Below are 23,622 nucleotides of genomic sequence, written 5' to 3'. Positions count from 1 at the left end.
TGTAGAATATGGAATTCTTTCTAAAGAGGACTTTCAAAAGCTTTTCAGAAGTATTTTATAGGTGTGCTTAAACAAAAAAAAAAGTAAAGTAATTCTTTTAATTTAAAATAAAAATGATTGCTCTTAATCATTGAAATCAGTTATTTCAATAACGAGTTCCTTTCCTGGAGTTTTCCAAAATATGGGAGAGAGTGTCAGCTAGTGATTGAATGAGGCAACTAAAAGTCAGGATTCTCCAATACTATCCTTTGCTACTATGAACTCATCTTACTTGGGCAAGTCACTTACCGTGGATATCACATTGTTCTCCTTCCTCTTTTTCAGATGGGTAAAATGTGTTGAAATCCCCAGATTAAAAATTCTATGTAAACACACAGATTTTACTATCTTTAATTTGTGACAGGTTTCAGAGTAGCAGCCGTGTTAGTCTTCATCGGAGGCACAGGAATGCATCTGATGAAGTGAGCTGTGGCTCACGAAAGCTTATGCTCAAATAAATTGGTTAGTCTCTAAGGTGCCACAAATACTCCTTTTCTTTTTTTTAATTTGTGAGCTTTTCATAGCCATCTTTTCCCTTCCTCACCTGATGCTGCCCTATGAACAATTCATCTCTAATTATTAAGCACATTACATTGCTGAGTTTGGAATGTGGCGTCAGAGTGGACATCAAACCTCCATTACTAATTCTCTCCTCTTGTCTTTTTTGGATATAAGGAATCATGAAGGACAGCCAAGTCACACCGACATACCAGCTGTGGATACTGACCCCTACCATATGTAAGAAAAAAAATCTATTCGACATTGGTGAGGCCTCATCTGGAGTACTGTGTCCAGTTTTGGGCCCCACACTTCAAGAAGGATGTGGATAAATTGGAGAGAGTCCAGCGAAGGGCAACAAAAATGATTAGGGGACTGGAACACATGACTTATGAGGAGAGGCTGAGGGAGCTGGGATTGTTTAGCCTGCAGAAGAGAAGAATGAGGGGGGATTTGATAGCTGCTTTCAACTACCTGAAAGGGGGTTCCAAAGAGGATGGCTCTAGACTGTTCTCAATGGTAGCAGATGACAGAACGAGGAGTAATGGTCTCAAGTTGCAGTGGGGGAGGTTTAGATTGGATATTAGGAAAAACTTTTTCACTAAGAGGGTGGTGAAACACTGGAATGAGTTACCTAGGGAGGTGGTAGAATCTCCTTCCTTAGAGGTTTTTAAGGTCAGGCTTGACAAAGCCCTGGCTGGGATGATTTAACTGGGAATTGGTCCTGCTTTGAGCAGGGGGTTGGACTAGATGACCTTCTGGGGTCCCTTCCAACCCTGATATTCTATGATTAAAACCTTTTTGTAACTCTGACCCATCTCATGACATTGGGGCCAGGAAATAAAAATCAGTCTCTTGCTAACAGTATTACATATCACACCTGCTGTCAGAATAAGGCCAAACCTTTGTCTAAACAGCACAAAGGAAGCCACGTGAATTGCTCAGACTGGAAGGGTGCATAACAGTGAGGTCATTGAAACCCTTACAAATTTTTCTGGAAAAAGTAATAATGGAGGAAAATCAGCCTTGCAGTAAATCCAGGGGCATAGTTCTACAGTGGTGTCATGAAGGGGATTGCAACCTGCTAGACAAAGTCATTCCACATGTCAAGAAAACTCTGGGGCGTTCACAAGAAAGTCACTTGGGAAATGCTTCTTTTCTTTACAAAAAACCTCACCTTCCAGGTAAGACTATTGACCATTAGGTAACAGACCTACATACTGAAGTTGTCAGTTTCAGCACACTTCAAAATGCATAAGTATTTTTAATGTTGGGAAGTCCAGCTCTATAGAGAAAAAGCAAAACCTCTTCTTTCTCAAAGCCTGCTGTGATATATACAAGTTTAAACTACTTCATTTTAATATTGCCTCAGATCTTTGTTAATCTGCATGTGGTGGCAGTAACTGTTGATGATCGGACATATAGAGAAAAAATCAACACCACGAGAAAAGCTATGCAAAATGAGAGCCTTAAATTGAACATAAACAAATGATGAACGTGCTTAGTTACATAGAAGATACAATGGAGTTCTGTGAGACCCCTGCATAGTAATGGAAAAATCCCCAGACAAGAAAGCCTCACATAGATCTAGGGGCACGTTACAATATCCTAGCAAATTCATCAGAATTAAGCGTTTTATTCAGAATGCTGCTTGGAGAGAATATAGGATGTACTGGGTTGATCACTAAATGAGAAGTGTTTGGGGGAAAAAAGTTGTCAATGGAGAACCAGTACTGGAACATTTTGAGATTAACAGAGGCCAAGTTCTCAGATGGTATAAACTCACATGGATTGGAAGCTGACTTGCTAAATGAGCTCCTGCTTCTAAGGAAACCATTGTACAAAACATAGACTTCAGAAAAAATTCACAAAGTGCACAATCACATATTAAATATGAAATACATGCATGGAAGAAGCTTCTTGCAGTAGACGTACTTTCAAGAACATCTTTCAAGTAGTGAAAGCAAGGAACTGCAGGAAGAGCAGTTCAAAGTAATTACGACTCAAATTCTATGCAAGTTTGAAACAGAATTTGAACAGCTCAAATGAGAAACCACAAATGTCCCAAGCTTGAGATAGTATTTCTATATGGATGGCCAAAAGAAAAAGGCCAGGTACTTCCAAGCATAAAGAGTTACTGGAACTATACTTATTAAATTGCAGGAAATTATGGTCACTGCCATTCTCAATCACAGCATAATGTTGGGAATACTAAGCATACTCTCCTTCAGTGCCTGTATGAGAACTGTAAGAAGATAGCCTGAGATGCCATATTCTTACCAGGCATGAATGCCTTGTCAAAGATAAAATATACAATGTGAAATAAATACAGGAAAGGGAATGCAAAAGAACTAAAAAAGAAAAAAAAACACCACCCATGAGATTCCTGAATATCCTTGATCCAGGGTATGCTGATCCGTTTGAGTTAAACAGGAACAATTATCTCTTTTAGTGATCAACTATCTATATTTTCTTAGAAATTAAGCTGTTGGAAAATACACCAAAAATTAACCCACTGACATTTCAATGGGCAAAACCATTTAAGTTTTACTAAAACAGATGCACTCTGTGCTTTATTCATAGTCTCATCTTATATAGCCGTTACTTGGATTCTGTGTAATAGATTTATTTCTCAATGAAATTACTTGTTTTGGGGGTAGAAAGAGATAAGGAAATGGGTCATTATGTATTTTTCTCATGAACACACTACTTACATTGACTCAAATAGCTGCATGTACTGCTCATCTCCACGTCCTCCTTCCACTTCATGGTCCAAATTTAAAATTATTTCATTTTCAAACTTGAGGGAGGGAAAAAGACAAAACATGGAATAATGCACAATACATGTGTAAAGAGAAAATTCATGCAAGAGAAATCAAGATATCCACAGGTCAAATAAAGCCTAAACTGACATGACAAACACATCACATTTTTCAGGCTTAAATGGAAGAATCATTTCCAGTTAAATAACACTCCTAAATAACACTCTTTAAATAACTTTTCCCTAGCACAAATTATTATAGTGCCTGAAGGATTCCTTTGAAGTATTTGCATTATAGGTTTCCAAACCACTTCCTAGCTTGAGATACAGGACTTCAAAGTGAAACAGAGCTATTTTATTCCAGATTACTCTGAATGAACAAATTTATAGAATATAATGCCTTCATACAATTGGTTACTCTCAGGCCACTGTACATTTTTACTAGGAATGAGTAAAATATAAAATAGCAAAAATAATCTATCTATATATATAGAGAGAGAGAGAGAGCGCGCAATGGAATTAAAATTCGTTGTAGTTAGACACATTTTCTCTCTTTGCAATCTTAGAAAGGAATCAGCCAAAAGATTTAATTGAGTAACCTAAGCAGTTACAGGTGAAATATAATGCATGCTATACATAAAACTGTCAGGCTGGAAACATTCATCAAGCCCAGTGATCCCAAAACTGAACACCACCTACCTGCTATTTGCTTTTCTCTAAATCTCTGGAATATTTCAAGGTCAGGAATATCTTTGGCAATTACCCACTAAGGAAATGGAAGTATTTTCTTCCATGATATTTGAGCTCAGCACTTTGCAGGATCGGGCCCTTACTTATAAAGAGTTCAAATCTCTTTTGCAAAGTGGACTATTTTGAAATATTAAATACATGAGTATCACTCCTTTTGTCTCAAAGGACCCCAAAGTCCCATTACTGTCTGGATGTTTAATGGGCTGACATTTTCTCCTACCATTACGCAAGGTGTTTATGGTATGCCTGGCATGCCCTTTCCTTAGAATGGTAAAAAGGTAAATGGCAACTGTTTAAAAGGTGCCTGCTCTGTACAAGGATCACCTCACTCAACATATACAAAAGATCTCTGAGGCGTATAAAAGCAGCAGTCTTTCTGCAATACACACACAAACAGTGGCACCTTAGAGACTAACCAATTTATTTGAGCATAAGCTTTTGTGAGCTACAGCATCCGATGAAGTGAGCTGTAGCTCACGAAAACTTATGCTCAAATAAATTAGTTAGTCTCTAAGGTGCCTGCCACAAGTCCTCCTTTTCTTTTTGCGGATAGAGACTAACATGGCTGTTACTCTGAAACCAAACAGAGCACTATTTGTTTTCCCCAGAGTATATAGAAAATATGTATCCAGTTGAAACTATAAGGGAGAATTAAGACAGAAGAACATACTATACATTATACATATACTATACTATACTGCTACATTCAGCCAGATAATGGAGGCCCCAGATATACTTGTGTGCAACACATAATGGGGCCTCTTTAAAGATAAGTACTGAGGGCTGCAGTTTTATATATCATCCAAAACTTGTTTGTGTGTCTCCTTTCACTATGCCTCCATATTCATACAGACTTTGGAGGGGAAGCGTCACCGGTTGAATCTCAAATTCATCTTGCAACTCCTTGGTTTTGTTTGTTATTTTTCATCCAAGTAATTATAACATCTAACCAGAAAACAAACAAACAAACCTTGAAGGTGGTATCGTTGTATAAGAAGTCTCTTTGCTTTGTCAGAAGATTAGAGGTTTATGGTAAATTTTTAATCCTATCTAATTTAACTGTGGATGTTCTCATTGTGCAGATCAACATTTTTGCCTCAATAATACCTTGTGGCAATGAGTTCCACAGATTAGTTATTCATTGTATTAAAAAGCATTTAGCTTGGTGAGCCATCAAGTTCTTTGTATTAGGTTGCTTGGGTCTAAAAAAGAAATATTAGACAGCTGAGACAAAAATAATGGAAATAAATATGTGGTATTCTGTATAGATATGCATATGATATGCTCCAACTATATAGTGCTGCTTTATACACACTGGCCACAATGCAGCAAACAATTTAAGCACATGAATAGTCCTACTTACTTCAGAGTTAAGCATGTGCTTAAGTGCTTTGCTGGATCTGGGTCTAGGGCTCTCCCTTTAGCCGAAGAAAACTTGAGGCTGCCCAGTCTAGAGACAATCCATACCATGTTGATCTGAGGTGGTCAGTAAATTGCAACACAATGTATCCCTGCTCCCTAGGTACTAAGTGTAATCCTCTCCAACACTGCCAGTCTTGGGTGATGGAGCTAGCCTGAGATCTACCACAGATTCAGCCATTACAGCACTGGGAAGGATCGGGAATCCCATGTTGCTACTTTGGAGAGAGATTTTATATATATGACAATTCCTTCAGTTCCAGGCAAATCCACATCCTATATGGAGCAGGAGCAGGTCCTCAAAGAATCAATCCTGAAGCACTTGCATGAGAGGAAAGTGATCAGGAACAGCCAGCATGGATTCACCAAGGAAAGGTCATGCCTGACTAATCGAATCGCCTTTTATGATGAGATTACTGGTTCTGTGGATGAAGGGAAAGCAGTGGATGTATTGTTTCTTGACTTTAGCAAAGCTCTTGACACGGTCTCCCACAGTATTCTTGTCAGCAAGTTAAGGAAGTATGGGCTGGATGAATGCACTACAAGGTGGGTAGAAAGCTGGCTAGATTGTTGGGCTCAACGGGTAGTGATCAATGGCTCCATATCTAGTTGGCAGCCGGTATCAAGTGGAGTACCCCAAGGGTCGGTCCTGGGGCCGGTTTTGTTCAATATCTTCATAAATGATCTGGAGGATGGTGTGGATTGCACTCTCAGCAAATTTGCGGATGATACTAAACTGGGAGGAGTGGTAGATACGCTGGAGGGGAGGGATAGGATACAGAAAGACCTAGACAAATTGGAGGATTGGGCCAAAAGAAATCTGATGAGGTTCAATAAGGATAAGTGCAGGGTCCTGCACTTAGGACGGAAGAACCCAATGCACCGCTACAGACTAGGGACCGAATGGCTAGGCAGCAGTTCTGCGGAAAAGGACCTAGGGGTGACAGTGGACGAGAAGCTGGATATGAGTCAGCAGTGTGCCCTTGTTGCCAAGAAGGCCAATGGCATTTTGGGATGTATAAGTAGGGGCATAGTGAGCAGATCGAGGGACGTGATCGTTCCCCTCTATTCGACATTGGTGAGGCCTCATCTGGAGTACTGTGTCCAGTTTTGGGCCCCACACTTCAAGAAGGATGTGGATAAATTAGAGAGAGTCCAGCGAAGGGCAAGAAAAATGATTAGGGGACTGGAACACATGACTTATGAGGAGAGGCTGAGGGAGCTGGGATTGTTTAGCCTGCAGAAGAGAAGAATGAGGGGGGATTTGATAGCTGCTTTCAACTACCTGAAAGGGGGTTCCAAAGAGGATGGCTCTAGACTGTTCTCAATGGTAGCAGATGACAGAATGAGGAGTAATGGTCTCAAGTTGCAGTGGGGGAGGTTTAGATTGGATATTAGGAAAAACTTTTTCACTAAGAGGGTGGTGAAACACTGGAATGCGTTACCTAGGGAGGTGGTAGAATCTCCTTCCTTAGAGGTTTTTAAGGTCAGGCTTGACAAAGCCCTGGCTGGGATGATTTAACTGGGAATTGGTCCTGCTTTGAGCAGGGGGTTGGACTAGATGACCTTCTGGGGTCCCTTCCAACCCTGATATTCTATGATTCTATGGAGACATTTCATTGTCAATTTTGTCTTTCAGTGTGTCAGGTTAAAAATTCTCCAGTCAGAAGATTCTGATATCAGTCTGCTATTTAATTAACAATTAAGGTTCACACATTCATCATGCTCCTCCTGAAAACAAGACAGCCGTTGCTTCTCTCTTGGGACTCGGCTAAATAGGGCCAACTGACGTCAAAGACCAACAGAATTCTTTCAGAGTATGAAATGATAATTATGCCAATCAAACTGCTTTGCCACCTATAGCCAAAATACCGCAATTAGTACAATAGTTCCAATTAGGTGTTCCTCAGAAGAGGAACACACTTATAAGCTATATAATTTGTAGGAAGTCCCCATATAACATACTGAGATGTGTCCTTCAAAGCTGTGGGAGAAAAATCCATGTGGTATTGAGATTCACAGCTTTAATTTAACAGACAAATGTTGAACTGGCTGCTTTTAGGGTTGAGCTACTTACTGTAGAGTTTCTCAGATTTCCTTTCCTGAGCAGAGCTCGCTCAATACCCATATGTGACTCCTAAGTAGTACTGGAATAATAATTTTGATCTAGAACAATTGTTCTCAAGCTGTGGGTTGGGACCCCAAAGTGGGTTGTGATCCCATTTTAATGGGGTCACCAGGGCTGGCTTAAACTTGCTGGGGCCTGGGGCCAAAGCCCAAGCCCCCGCCCCCACCCGGGGCTGAAGCTGAAGCCTGAGGGCTTCAGCTCTGGGTGGCAGGGTTCTGGGGAGAGGCCCGTGCCTGCGGCTGAAACCAGTGGGCTTTGTCCCCGCCCCACTTGTGGCACTGGGACTCAGGCAGGCTCAGGCTTCAGTCCCCCCTCCTGGTGTTGTGTAATAATTTTTGTTGTCAGAAGGGGGTTGTGGTGCAATGAAGTTTGAGAACCACTGATCTAGAACAATAGGTGTGGGCTACTACATCCCTTTCCGAGGCATATAAAAAGGAAATTTTGTGATTCAAGTTTTCTACTTCGGGTCTGAGTTTAAGAAGTAAAGAATGGATCAATGTTGATAAAGATGCACTCATTAAGGAGAAAATTACTAACATTTCCATCAGCTCAATACGGTATTGATCATTTCGGGAAACACTTCAGAATCATCTAAGTATGCCATGGTGTTAGAAAATATTATGGAGCTCTAAAGATGAGGGAATGAGAAATTAGAACTGTTCAAACTACATATAAAAGAGCAGGGGAAGAAGGGGGAAAGGTGTTTTTCTATTTTTGACTAGGTGCTCAATGAGTTAACTATGGGATATGTCTGCAGGGTTAACAGCCCTCAAGGTCTCTTTTCTGAATGCCACTTTGTCAGCATGTGTACATCTACATTTATGGAAAACCGTAACATAGCATTTAGCAACTGCTGCAGAATTGTACATAAGACTTCATTATAACAACCCATCATTCCAACTCAACTTTGCAGTACGTATTTTGTTGTTATTATTTTTAACACTGTGGCATACTTAGAGGATTGTGAAAGGCTTCTAAACTGATGCAGCTAATATATGTGACAGAGCTATAAGGAAAATTTCAGAAGGGGCTCACACATAAAGCATTCTTATGAGTTAAGGCTCTCCGCAACTGTAAGAATTAGGTCAATGTCGGACAAAATGGACTGAAAATCTATTTCCTGTTTTGGGCTGAAGGAAAAGGAGGATCCTTACCTCTGCTTTCTTTTTTTAATTTCTTGTGCATCAGTCCTAACTGAAATAGGAGCATTTCTTGCTGAAGAGACCATAAACAGTTTTGGCAGGTTAGAGGTGATGAACTGTGTGCTGTGCGCCCCAGTAATAGTTTAGTACCTAATGCTAGAACCGCCATACATTTTGGTGCTCCTGTTTCCATCACCGTTTATTGTAATCAGAGTACCAGCAGCTCCAAACTGGGTCAGTGGAGTAATAAATATTCACCTTATGTCAGAGCATAAGGCAATTTTAAATAATTCATTCTGATAAAAAGAACTGCCTTCTGCATTGTATATGACAGAGATATTGAGAAGTGGGAAGTAGCAAAGTTCCATCGTTTCAGGCACAGGCAAATTGGAGGATAACCAAAGTACAGGATTGCTGTGTGTGCAAGAGATGCACAGAACACGAGACAAGGTTAAATAGATGTGGGTTGCATCTGATGTGAAAACGGCATCGAATGAGGAGAAATCCATCACTGGGTTTGAAGTGGCAGGCCACAACTTTACTTAACTTAACATAGAGGCAGGGGGATACCCACCCTGATACCCATACTCTCACCTTTCAGGACAGTAAGTGATTCCAGTGGAAGGGGGTTACAGGGCTTCTACCATATAACTCAGGACAGACTCTCCTCAGCTTACCCTGCAGACTCCACTCGCTCATCTGAGTCAAAGCACCCACCCTCCCACAAGAGAGATGGAGGTACTAAAAGAGGGGACCTTACCCTTTGATAGGTCTTCACCTATCCCAGGAATAAAAGTCCCTTCAGTAAAATTCTGGGTCTTTTTCTTCCAGGGATTGTTCCCTTTAGCTGCACTGGAGACTGGCAGCAAACTGTGACAAACTAACCTGCTTACTATTGTTAATTATTAAATCCTATTCCTATTTAACTTAATGCCTCCAGGATGCTGCAGGGAAGGCAAAAAACTGCCCAGGCCTCTGTTAATTTAGCCTCAATGGAAAGAAATAATTCCTAGTTAACCCCGGAACAGGTGATTGGTCAGACTCGCAGCCTCCACAAAACACAGCTCCAAAGCTACCAGTACAGGTTGGGGAGGGTGGGGCTGCTGGAATGGAGCAAAGAGCGGCTCCACATGGTTTGGGCTAGGGTGTGTGATGGACCAATCAGCTCCTATCCTCCGCAAGCTAGCCAATGAGTGGCTAGACACTCAGCAGGGGAGGGGCACCCCTTCATTCTCTCAGAGCGTTCTCCTCTTTCGTTCAGCTGTATCTGTCCCAATCACTGTCAGCCCCATCAAGTTTCCCACCTCTTGAGGTGGGTGGGTGGCATTCTGAGCCACTAGGTAGAGCTGTGACCTGTAGACTATCAAAATTTCCCCTTTTGACTGTTTGCCGCAGTAATGTGCAGAAGTGTGAGGGCAGCATAAGCTCAGCCACTATCTAGGACAAATCATCAACCAATAAAATCCTCCTTTGTATGTACCGAGCAGTTGATAAGAAATGGGTTTCTTTTCTAAAGAGGAGGTGATAATTCCACAGTCGCTTGATCCAGGAAGAAAACCAAGAATTGGGAAAAAGAAACTACTAAAAATGATTTCTTCAGCCCTCATGAGTCTTAGTCTTTTTCTTTCCTCTGTAACAACACTAACTGCATGCACTGGCAGCTTGTCACCAGCTGCAAAAGCAGTTGGTTGCTTGAACTGAAATAAATAAAAGATGCTGGCCAACATTCATAGGAGAAGCCTTTGAATCCTAAAGTTTAAGTGCCAAATTCAGCCCTAGTACATCATGACGTATCTCCACCGACTTCAGTGGAGTGATGCCTTCTTGTAACAGGATCCACTTTGGCTTTAAAACTTCTTGCTGTATTTTTCTAATGAAATAAAAAGCCTCAACGACTTGAGCAGACTTTAATACCAGCCACACAGAGTCTGCAGTCTGTGCTTTGGTTAGGTGGATTTGAGTATGAAGTGTCATGCTACTTTTGGACGGGTTATAAATTGAAATGCTCTTTAGTATTGATAATGAGGCAGTTCTATTTCCTTTAAATCCTTGGGCCTATTAAGATTTCAGGAACTGAGTCCTGAGCATGCGGAGCTTGCTGAAACCACTTCCATTCATTTACTTTTCGCTAGGAAAGATACATGACTTCTATAGCCTGGCTATGAGTAAATATCCACCTTCTATCTAGTCTTGCAAGTACACTTCATTAGTGAGAGCTATTATGTTGGATCATATTAAAGAAGTTCTGTATTAAAATCACAAATGAGTTTGATTCCCCAGAGTTTAAATTCCAGGGTATTACTAATTAAGAGGTCTCTTGGTTTTTGGTACTGCTTCTCTCCCTCTATGTGTGAAACTTGCAAGCTGCTAATTGTTAGTACATTCTAAGACAGAGACTGTTCTCAAAGCCATTCTTTGTAACAACAACTCCTCACACAGACAGAGACTCAAAGCAATACTCTGTAACAACAGAAACAGCACCCAGAGACTCCCCGCCCTTTTGTTGTATTCATCTTGCTTTGTTAACAATTGTGATTAAAACAGAGAGACAGGATGTATGTGGATGGATGCTTGGTGTGGATAATAACTGATCAGGGAACTGCCAGCCTAAGAATCCAGTGTCCATCGACTGAAGAAGGCGTAAAGTGGAAATAACCAGAGGACCCCCGGATGGCAAACTGGAATCCACCCAACCGTCTCAAGAATGGGAGAACCAAAGAACAAGATAACATCTGGCAGCACGGAGCCGTCAGGAATGTGCCATCTGCTGATTGATTCAGCAACAGCATGATGAAGCAATTCTCATAGACTGGCATAGGAAGAAATTCCTATAAAAATGGACTCTAGAAAGTGAGAACTTTGGGGTCTGATTCTGCAAACCAACTTCCAGGAGCATCAGATGAGCATCTGACAAGGCTCTGCTCCCTCCTCATGTCCACGCCACCTAGCCAGTGGCTTGGCATGAGCAACTCTGAGGCTGGTAACTATGATAACAACCTTGCAGAACCTCTGTGTGTGTGTGTGTATGAATGAATGTGTGAATAAATATGAAATTGAATGGAATGTTATAGCTATAACTGCTTACTATGATTCTTTCTGTATTCACAATAAATGTGGCATTTTGCCTTTTTCCCTTTAATAAGATCCTGCTGGTTTTTATTTTATTGGTATAACATTATTGTGTCGTCATTAGTAGCACTGTTCATTTTTCTTTTTTGATAACTGTCAGGAAAGAAAAGTAGTTTTAGAATATGTCCACAGATGGCTGCAATAAGTGAAGGATTTAAATGACGACACGGAAACATGAATAGACATGGCTTACTTGAATGGAAATATTATTACATATGAATTAATCTTTCATAAGCGAAAGTTAAATCTTTGTAAAGATTAATTTAAATCCATGTTTATTTTAATAATGTTTTCATTTACTCTGCAAAGAGGTACACTGTTTACTGTTCTTAGAAAAAAGGTTTTCAAAAGCAAGTTTTTTTGCATCTCTCTTTTTGGTTGATGTTTTATCAGCTCAATTATAGCAAATACAAGTGGCTTACCACTCTGACCATGTTCTTTCATTTGGAGGTCTTGTTGGGACATTCCAGCAAGGATGGTTTACACATACTCTTAATCACTATACTTTTTTGTTACAGTTCAAATCACCTCCATGCCTGGGTATAATTTCTATTTTGTGTCAATGGGAGTTACATGTGTATATTGGAGGCAATAGTTCCCAAAAGAAATATATTTGTATGTGGTGGACTTAGACCTACAATACATCAACAAGCACTCCTATGGTGGTAATAGGGTGCTATGGTGGCGTTTCTCCTCCCCACCCCAGGTTGTTTCCTAAAATACAGCACCAAATAATTATAAAGATATTTTCTAAGAATGGCTGAAGTACAGTAGTATTTGATAAATTTAGCTAATCCTCATATCCTTAACTGAATTGGGTGGAAATTTCAAAATCACCTGGGAGATGTAGGAGAGCACATCCCATTTTCAAAAGTGACTTAGGCACACAGAAGACTAAAGTTTAATTGAATGGTTCCTAAGTGCCCAACTCATTTTTGAAAATTTTACACTTGATCTTTTTAAAGAAAATATCTTACTTCAGAAAAAATATTACTGTCCACTTTGAAACTATCCATTAACAAATACTAGAGCTTCAATGCTTGCATATTATGCATAAATATACTTTATTTTCCATTAGTGTCTCTTCTTTAACTTTACTAATCCATGAGTTTCATACTAATCCATGAAAATTGCTAAATTACTACAACCCAATTCCTTTCCAATGTGTATTTTTCTCGAAGTCCAAACTTCAACTGTGAATTTTAAAAAAGTTTATCTTAATCATGCCAATGCAATAGCAGGCAAAGAGGAGACATGCTTTTCAACTCATAAAAGTGATTTTTATTTCAGAAGTAACACTATGGAGTCCAATGAAGTATAACAAACAGCATAAAATAATAATGCAGCATGAGTGACTACCCAATGAAAACTATTAGGCAATTATTCTTAAAGTGTACTAAAGTGAACATCTTTGTTCCTCCACACTGAAGAAAAATATCACCTGAAACATATTTATATCTGCATAATGTAAGGGCCATGTGAGTGTCTGGCATCTTCTAGGTCCTTAAGCTTTTGTCCTTGAAAATCAGTCAGTTTGACTGATTTGTTTCCAGGGTTTTTTGCTGTATGTAGGTCTATGCATCTATCCTAACAGATGAAGTATAAGCCAAGAAGAGGAAAACATTTTTAAGAAGGCAAAATATAAGACTATTAGGACATGGAAAGAACAGATGCACAGAAGCAAAGTGGTTTATAATCTTGGCCTTAAACCAAAAGATTTGTGCTAAAATACTAAACAAACTGGAAATTTCATCTGCCACTTTGTTCCGGGTTCAGCTAATAGAAAAATCTTGTCCCATATAAACTAAAGCACAGATATACATGTGCACACACCAGTAATGTACTCAATTTTTTCAACTAACATTGTAGATAGTGAAATGTAACTGATTTTTGGTACTAATTTAATGTCTTGTTTGTCATTTATCAATATGTAGGCAGGCTGATTGATATCATTTATAATTTGCATGCAGCAGTGCCTAGAGGTGCCATTGTGCTAGGTGCTGTACAAACACAGCTTAAGACAATCCATGCCACAAAGAGCTTACCAACTGATACACAGGAAGGGAAACAAAAGGACAAAGAGGTAAAGCAATTTGTCTAAGGACACACAGTAGGTCAGTCACAGAGTTGGCACTAGAATCCAGGTCTCCTGAGTCTTAGTACAGGACCCTACTCACTGGACCATACTTGTTTGTTATGTGAATTTTTTGACAAATATTGCATGAACATTAGAGCTGGTCAACATTTTTTACTATTTTTTCCCTGTTTTTATCAAATGTATGTTGACAAAAATTTTCTATATTCCAGATGAAAAATTTCATGGGGAGGAAAAGCATTTTCCTTAATAAAACCTGACTTTCACAAACTTTATTTTCAAAGTTTTTCCAGTTAGAAAACAGTAGAGATCTTTGAAAAGTGGGTGCTTAATCACTTTTACCTTTTTTACCTCTCCACTCCCCCCACCGCCTTTTCCAGTGGAAGAAAGGGGGAAGGGATTTTAGAAGTGAGAGAAAGGGGGAATAAAAGAACAAATAAAAAAATCAGTTTCTGAAAAACAAAATTGAATGGACATTTTAAGATTAAATGAACATTTTTGTTTCATTTACAAAATTGTCATAGAAAACCTTAACATTTTGGTTGAAAAGTTTAGAAATGGGATTTTTCCTTTGACGTTTTCTGTGGGAAAAGTTTGGGTTTTATAACCAACTGTAATAATATTTCATGTCTTGCAAACTATTCACTAGAACTATTACTTCAGATATTCTGCATTCAACACTTATTATTTCTGCAGTATGATCATTCATCTCTTACATCTCGTGATAGTGTGTCTGTTTCATGTTTGAATAACTGGTTTGTTTACAAGCAGAAATAGGGCTACATTAAGTCACTTCTTTTGCACTTGCAGATCAACATAGTCACACAATATTTCCTGTTTTTTTCACTTTCTGCAAACAGAAAACTCACTGCACAGAGTTCACAGTTAAATTTTAAGAAATGCTTAATACCTTTTTGCAGCAGATGTCCAGCTCTATTCAAAATCTTTAAGAATAATGTAGCTATTAAAACAAATCCTGTGTATCTTTCTATTACCTTTTTGAATTCTCCTGTCTTATGATATTCACACAGCATCATATCAAAGAAGATTGGGATTGTGGCTTTTCGTAGCTCAATTTCTGGAATCAGAGTCATTTCCAAAATTGGTCCAACCATCCCCGGAATAAAGCAGATTTTATTCTGGCCTAGAAAAACAATGGTGAAAGGAGTATTGGAAAAGAGAAGAAAACTACCACTTTGGTAAGAAACAATCTCAGATTTTTAGCCATTAAAATATTGTTATAACTATCTGTTTCAGTAATGGTCTCACAGTTAGTTACACATCCTTCTCAATTCTTTTTCAGAAGCAGAAGGCATATTGAGGGATATATTCTCATTTCAAGATACTGGGTCATTTCCTGCTTGAAATGAGCATTCATGCCAGCTGAATGAATTCACACTTTGGCATCCTTTCAATTTTTCAGCTTTTCAGATCTTACTGAATACTGTACTGTACATGCTTGCTGTAGAAAGTAATCAGGCTCTAAGACACCCCGCTCCCCCACCCCCCCCCAAAAAAAACCAATCAATTGGAGAGAATATTACAATAGCTATATGACATATTCTCTTATCTAAGTTATAAAGGGGAGAAAAATCAGCCTTTATTCTTAATGAATAATATCAACCATTAAAAATCCAGAACGGAAATTGTATCCTGGTAGGTATTCTAGATCATGTGCACAACTACTGAAAAGCCACCTGAAATAATCCTGTAGCACAGCAGTTACATCAGTTGTCAGAGAACCCCCAGATTGTGCTTTAGGAGACATCTGCAATTATGACAGATGATAGAAGTGTTGTAGCAATTGTCGTATCTGAAAAGAAACCTGGTACTAAATATTCTCCAAAAGCTGATCGTTGCATAGAAAAAAGGATTTTCTATATGAATCTGACCACACTTGTCCATGAAATCCAGTGTCCTGCCTCTGGCAGTGTGTAATATCTGGTGCTTCCATGCAAAGAGAAGAATCCCCATCAACAAATGTGACCAATTTTACAATTCCTTTGCCTTATTTTATTTATTAAAAAATTATATAAGGTGCCCATCACTGTAGCATCTGGGCATCAGTACCACACTAGTCTGATTTGCCTCTCACATCAGTTTCTTACTGGTGTGATGAGATGTGGTGCAGAAGTCTCTTTCAGGAATCACTCTAGGAGATGGAGAGAATCTAGGAAAAGAGCTTCCTCGTCCATAGTACAATGAAGATGAACACAAGGAGAACTTCTCCAAAGGGGAAGTTGCAATAGGCTACAGAGATTCTGACTCCCTGATTCTGAAGTATAGATTGCATATACCTGATAAAGAAATATACTTTTTAAAAACAATTACTGGAAACTAAAGAAAATAAATTTTACTGTTACTAAACAATGGCCACCCTTTCATTGGAGCAATACTTACCACTTATAGGGTTTTATCACTTCAAAGTCTTTAAAAGACTGATCCTGAAAACACATAAGGTTCTACCAGATGTATGGCTTACCATCATGAATAGTCCCATTGCAATCAATTGAAATGTTGATGATAGTAAGCACTACATTTGGTCGTTAACTTTTGCAGAAGCAAGTCCCTTAAGTCTCTCACCTTTTTGCGGTAGGTCTGCTATGTTTCTTTACTTTAAAGATAGGAAACTGAGACACAAAGAAGTTAAGGAACTTGCCAAAGGACACAGGATAGTTAGTTCAGAGCCAGGATTAAAATGTTCCTTCCTTCTAGTCTCAAATTCAATCCACCTGCCTATGTTACCTTTTTGTTCCCTACTCCAGGCAGCACAGTCTAAATAAACAATTTGGTCTGTGTATGATTTATGGTATTTACATTTGTTATGAAGTTTCTTTTCTTTAAATAGACAGTAGCAGTTTGGAAATTAGATCAAATAAATCCAAGGAGAATTAATATCAAATGATGGTTATGACACAGATAACACAGCATGGTTTTGTGGTGTGAATTTTCTAAGATGCCCTTTTTTCTGGCTGCTGCAATGGCATAGATTGTTAGATTTGGGGAGGGGCAGTAGAAGCAGAGAATGATCCTCATACAGGCAGTTTAATACAGAGTGAATGGAATGACTCCAGAGATGTTCTGCAATGTTACTGGATTTTAGAAAAATAATAGCGGAGATGTTTTTGGTTCACAAAGCAAGGGTTGATTTGGGAAAAGAGATTAACTTAAAAGGCACACCTACTGCTACCAGACTCTAAAGAATGAGAATGACAACAGTGGTTTCAAAGGCTTTCTTTTTCTTTTGCTCTTACTTGGGCAGATTCTTTTTTTTTTTTTAAATGATTGCTTTGAAAGCTAAACAATCAATACGCTAAAATAGTAAGACTTAACCAGACCTGCCTGAATAATATTTGTTGTAATAAAATCTCTGTCTAAAAGCAAAGAAATGCTCTAGTCTTCAATTAAGAATTTGCAGGGTTTAAAAAAACATTACCACAGAGTACCTGATCATTAGGACGAGTGTGTTTGATGCAAGGTATTGAGAACAAACATTCAAAATGCACAGGCAAGCACGGACATCTGCATCCAGTTGGGCAACTGCACAGTTAAATATAGATACCAAAGAAATCTCATTGCTCTTCATGAAGGAGACTCAAACAAGCCTTTTAGCCGAAAAGAATATTTTCCATGTCTTTATGCAACTAACACAGCCCCTTTTAGTACATATTTGAAAAGTCTAATTGATTTCATAGTACAGGGTGTTATAACAGCCTCAGCAACTGTCTGATTTAGTTTTTGCTTTCTAATGCTCAGATAGCTCCTGCTTCTACATACTCTCTCCCTTCTGGTGTCTAGCCTAACTTTGGTGATGGAGATACAGACCTAAGAAGATCTGGACACACTGTAAGGGGAAAATTTCATGCCCCTCAGATAAGATGTATTGGTGCACAAATTCAGGGAAAAAGACACACTACAACAATGTTTTGATGTAAGGAATCCTTGTCACAATGAAGTCTTGGATAGAAAGGTGAATACATTACAGAATCTTGTACCTATCAATACAATGGGATCCTACATGTGCGAAGGAAACAGACACTGCATTTTCCACAGTAATCCTACATGTTAAAGGGGGGAAAAAGTGATGGGATAGGCAGTACTCATGTTTGATACTCAACAGAAGTCCGTCATTGCTTAGCATAGAGCAAACAGCTGAAAATGGCTCATTTGTAGATAATTAAATTTGCCTAGAATACCCTTAGACCAACAAAATGGCAGGAAAGCTTATTATGCAGCAGCCTTTAATGATACCCTATATTTTCTACTTGTTGATGACTTGTTGATTTTTTGTTTGGAACAAATTATCTTACTCCCCAATCCATTTAGACTTTTAGATCTCCCCTTACATAAAAGAAAGCGACTCCTGGGGCTGAAACAGAAGCTATGATTGTTTGATAGGTTGGAGTTGCTACATGTTCAGTAACCAAAAAGGACATTTGTCATTTCTGAACTCTACTTCTAAGATGCACAAACATAATGTGAGCTGACATCTTTCATACTGTAGCTTTATGCTCTCTTTTCAGAGGCCACCATGATTTTAAAGTAACCAGACATATTTTCCTCTCCATTTCCTTAATATGGGACCCTACATTCAATTGTCACTGGTTAGTACACAGAAAAGGAAGGGGTACCATTTGGGAAACAAAGGAACGTGATTTAAGATTGGGTTCTACATCACAATGCTTTTCTCTTTCATGTAATCATTTAGAGGAGTATGAAAAAGGTAGCTATACGTACAGTACAAAATATTTAGGGTCTGCTCACATTCAAGTAATTAGAACAATTGGATCGGACAATAGGATAACTTCAACAGAAGCAAGACTCTTAGGCTGAGATTTTCAAAGCTGCCTGATGTATTTGGCCATCCAAATCATATTAATTTTAATGGGAAATCAGCGTCCAAATCCACTAGTGCCTTTTAATCAGCCTTAGTCTCTATGACTGGTGTACATATAAATGAAGTGTAAGCACATTCCATTATCACTGCCACCAGCAAAATAACTTCATCTGCATGGTGTCTGTTATACCTCTGAAAACTCACAAGCTTCTCTCTTAAAATTTAAGCAAGGATTCTCAGAAGATTTCAGCAATATTGTCTAAAATCCACACCAGTATTAGTTACCTTTTCCCCTGCTGTGGTTTTGTATTCAAACTGGATCTAGGATTCCAGAAAGTCTGAAGGTTAGGGGCTGTTCGGAACCACATGTTAGTTTTGGGCCCATCACTATTATTACACCCTGCATACAGCCACTTAATGTTACTTCTGCCACTGCTCTTTTGTGAGTCCCAAACTGAAATGACGACGATGATGATGATCTTATCCTCCTTAAATTATTCTCACCCTGCTTTTAGGCATGTGAGTAGAAGACTATATATGCGATCAATACCTGTGACTATATGGTGATACAGAGACCTGGAAAAGTCTAGAATTTATTTCCGCTAATCACCCAGAAGACTAGATGTCGGTCTTGCTATCTGAACCTGTAAAGGTCAAACCCTCTGTCCTCTTACAAACTCCATCATAGATTTTAAGGTCCGAAGGGATCGTTAGATCATCTAGTCTGGCCTCCTGCATAACATGTTCCATCCAGTTAACCCTGTATTGAGTCCAGTCATCTGCATTTCACTAAAGCATATCTTCCAGAAAGGCATCTTGGTTTGAAGGCATCAAGCGATGGAGAATCCATTACATCTCTCGATAGTTTGTTCCAATGGTTTATCATGCGCATTGTTAAAAATATGTGCCTTATTTCTAATTTGGTTTTACTTTCAGCCATTGATTTTTCTTATGCCTTTCTCCACTAGATTAGAGAGACTTTAAATATGCCATATTTTCTCCCGTTATACTTGTACACCATTATCAAATCACCTCATTATCTTCTTTTTGATAAGTTAAACAGACTAAGTTCTTCAAGTCTCTCACTGTAAGGCTTTTTTCTAGTCATTGAAACACATTTTGGTCCACTCCCACCTCATTCCAAAATCCTGGATTGTCTTCAGAGAAGGGATAAACAACCTCTCTCATCTAGACCTACGAAGCAGGTAGCCATTCCCTGTTAACTGCTGAAGTTATCTGACACTTGCCAAAGAGAATGCCTATCCTCAACTGAAGGGCAAATACAACAGGATAATTGTGATCTTAAAAAGGCAGTCACTTCACCAAGGAAAACCAACAAATATGGCTTCTGCTGATTCACCTGAATATCTGGGGCTAGGCTGAATAAACTAGGGGCCTGGCAGGAATGCAATGAGTGTTATATAATTTGTCCAACCACATCTTGAAACTTTTAGCCAGAAATATACAATTAAGAGGTATCTTGAAATTTTCACAGCTATCCAAGGGAGGAGAAATTCCATAGACTCAAAAATAAGCACATTTTTTAGGTTTATTTCATGGAAATATTTTGTGGAGCTCTGTAAGAGATGGGTATGTTTAAAATATAAATATTATATTTATCCTCCACTGGCTAGATTTGTGAGCGTTGGTATATGTTTGTAATAGCTAGTTTAAATTTAGTGGTGTGTCTGGTGTCTGTTACCTCCACTTTAATTATGCTACTGCCTTAATCCCAGGTTATTTCCATTCTGAACATATGTTTATTTTGCTGAAATTAAATGCATTTTTTCCACTGGCACTTAGTCATAATTCAGTGACATTGTATTATAGTGAAACTCTAATAGAGGAAAATGCTAAATTGAACAGACGTGGTTTGATTTTATCAACCTTAAAAAAGTAAAAAATTATCAGATCTGTCTAGGGATTTGTGAACAAAGTTCAACTAGCAGAGAAATCTTCCTCATGTGTCAATGTCCTCTAAAATATTAAAATCACTGGATAAGCTTTTGGATAATTCCTTGGGCTGCCAAAGGAAGAACATCTGACAGTCTGAAAATCAGATCTATTTAAAATTCCTGAATCATGTCACAGACTCTTTCCAAGAAGGAGGGCGGGGGGGGGGGGGCGGGAAGGGAGGAGCACTATAGGTACAGATGTGCTTGAGACTGTATAGTTACTCACCAAGTTTGTACCACATGTCACGGATAGCAAAGCCAATTAAACATCTCATATCCCCATATCTAGAAGAGAAAAGGGAAAAACCACTGGTTTTACTGACATTTTATTATGAAAGTAAAGAAAATATCATCTAAGATATTGAAATTATACTTACTTATTCAGGATCTTATTGTACTTTGCATGGGAGAAATGTTCTAGTTGCAGAGAATCCTGGGTAATAAAAGCCACTGCCAGATGAAAATAGTTGTTCCACAGCTGTAAATTGAATATTAGGAAGTTATAATGGTTTTGAACTAACATGAGAAGTAATATTAAAAACATGTGTAAACCTTGATGAAATAAACCTTGATTGATGAAGGAAAATGATGAAAGCAGCATGAGGTTTTAATATTATGCAGAGTTGTCTGTCATTACTACTACACAATTAGCATAAAGGCAAGAGAGATGGGGTTTTATAACCACTGGTCTGCATTTGCTCTTAACAGAATTTGAATAAATAGTGCTAATGGAGATTCATGTGGGGATCATTAGGTAATAACAATAAACCACAAACCACAGCAGGGCTGGTTAAAATACAGTACATCCCACTACTCACCAGATCCTGAGGCATCCAATGTATTTATGCCATATTTGATTGTCTCCTTAACAAAGGCCTGGCCTCTTTGTGCCATACTCCAACTGCAGTTTTTGTGCAAAACTCCCATTTATTCTGAAGGGAATTCTGCACATGAAACAAGGGCAAAATACGGTCCTGTGTACCTCCCATTAATGATGAGTCATTAACACACACTGAGAGGAGAATAACCCCTATATTTTAAGTGTGAAATCCTTCCTTATTGCTAATAGCAGATTGGTTTGTTCTCTTGCTAACCAAAATGAAATACTGGGAAATTCTGCCACATGCTTTAATGATAAAGGATTATATATTGCAGCGGTATGAGAGTTTTCCTACTGGAAGAATGGCTGGCCAGCCCAGGAGAAGCTAAAGCAAATGCTAATTTAAAAGGCTTGTAAATAGTAAGAAATGCTTCTAATTGGTTTCTTTTTTAAAAAAAAGTTGTTTAAATATATCTAAATGGCTTAAGATGATGATTAGTATATGCTATAGTAAATGCATTCAGCACTTAATTAGAAGTATTAAACAAAATGCACGTGACTGTTACAAACTATTCCCCACCAGTTAGATAGAGAGAAACTCACCACGGTGCAAAGGGCCTGAAAAAAACCCTACATACCGTGTAAGCATTAAAAGCATAGTGGGTTTCACCCTTTGAGATCTGAAGAGCTCTTTGTGCACAACCTAAAATTATTTGGAACAGATACCAACATCCAACAAAATATATATAGAGAGAGAGTAAAATGGGAACATTTCCTGTAGTAAACAAAATCTTCAAATCCTTTCTACAGCGTCAAAAAGCTGCTGCATTAAGATTAATATATTCCTTTCTTAGTGCCCCACAGCTTCTCTACAGTTTTCCTTTCCAGATTTTGCTTATTAAAAAAACCTTATGGAAGGACTCTACAGTAATGGTTTTGTTCCTGTCCTGTTTTAACTATCTACAATCCATAAATCATATTCATCCTTGGTGTAACTCCACAGAATTCAGTCAAATTACACCAGGGTTTCATTTGGCCTGGATCACATTATACAATTCAATGATGTCCTAAACTGATCCTGACAAATCAGAATCTTATTGGAAACTACATTTGGATATTAACACAACACAGGACAGCATCTTGTCTGTTACCAGTATTTAAATCACACCTCAATCTAATTTCTGACAGTATATAGCAATGCAGAATACTTGACGACATTTCCCCCCAAGATAAATATTATTCAGGTTCAGAGTAACAGCCGTGTTAGTCTGTATTCACAAAAAGAAAAGGAGTACTTGTGGCACCTTAGAGACTAACCAATTTATTTGAGCATGAGCTTTCGTGAGCTACAGCTCACTTCATCGGATGCATACCGTGGAAACTGCAGCAGACTTTATATATACACAGAGAATATGAAACAATACCCCCTCCCACCCCACTGTCCTGCTGGTAATAGCTTATCTAAAGTGATCATCAGGTGGGCCATTTCCAGCACAAATCCAGGTTTTCTCACCCTCCACCCCCCCACACAAATTCACTCTCCTGCTGGTGATAGCCCATCCAAAGTGACAACTCTTTACACAATGTGCATGATAATCAAGTTGGGCTATTTCCTGCACAAATCCAGGTTTTCTCACATCCCCCCCACCCCCATACACACACAAACTCACTCTCCTGCTGGTAATAGCTCATCCAAACTGACCACTCTCCAAGTTTAAATCCAAGTTAAACCAGAACATCTGGGGGGGGGGGTAGGAAAAAACAAGAGGAAACAGGCTACCTTGCATAATGACTTAGCCACTCCCAGTCTCTATTTAAGCCTAAATTAATAGTATCCAATTTGCAAATGAATTCCAATTCAGCAGTTTCTCGCTGGAGTCTGGATTTGAAGTTTTTTTGTTTTAAGATAGCGACCTTCATGTCTGTGATTGCGTGACCAGAGAGATTGAAATGTTCTCCGACTGGTTTATGAATGTTATAATTCTTGACATCTGATTTGTGTCCATTTATTCTTTTACGTAGAGACTGTCCAGTTTGACCAATGTACAT

General features: G+C 38.7%; 2 protein-coding genes across 2 annotated transcripts in view; one reads left to right on the top strand and one right to left on the bottom strand.

Moving 5' to 3' along the window:
* Positions 1–23,622, bottom strand: part of DOCK2 (dedicator of cytokinesis 2) — a 501,787-nt gene that overhangs the window by 60,640 nt on the left and 417,525 nt on the right. Inside the window, exons 31-34 of the mRNA XM_073355961.1 lie at positions 21,131–21,231; positions 20,980–21,038; positions 14,957–15,105; positions 3,252–3,337 (exon numbers count right to left, since the gene is read on the bottom strand). Coding sequence (XP_073212062.1) covers positions 3,252–3,337; positions 14,957–15,105; positions 20,980–21,038; positions 21,131–21,231 — 395 coding nt within the window. The remainder of the gene's footprint in view (positions 1–3,251; positions 3,338–14,956; positions 15,106–20,979; positions 21,039–21,130; positions 21,232–23,622) is intronic.
* Positions 15,110–23,622, top strand: part of INSYN2B (inhibitory synaptic factor family member 2B) — a 211,675-nt gene continuing 203,162 nt past the window's right edge. The window contains exon 1 of the mRNA XM_073355963.1: positions 15,110–15,160. The gene's annotated coding sequence lies outside the window, so the exon portion shown is untranslated. The remainder of the gene's footprint in view (positions 15,161–23,622) is intronic.

This window comes from Lepidochelys kempii, chromosome 8 (genome assembly GCF_965140265.1).
Source record: "Lepidochelys kempii isolate rLepKem1 chromosome 8, rLepKem1.hap2, whole genome shotgun sequence".
NCBI lineage: Eukaryota > Metazoa > Chordata > Testudines > Cheloniidae > Lepidochelys > Lepidochelys kempii.
This window is presented reverse-complemented; position numbering and strand designations above follow the sequence as displayed.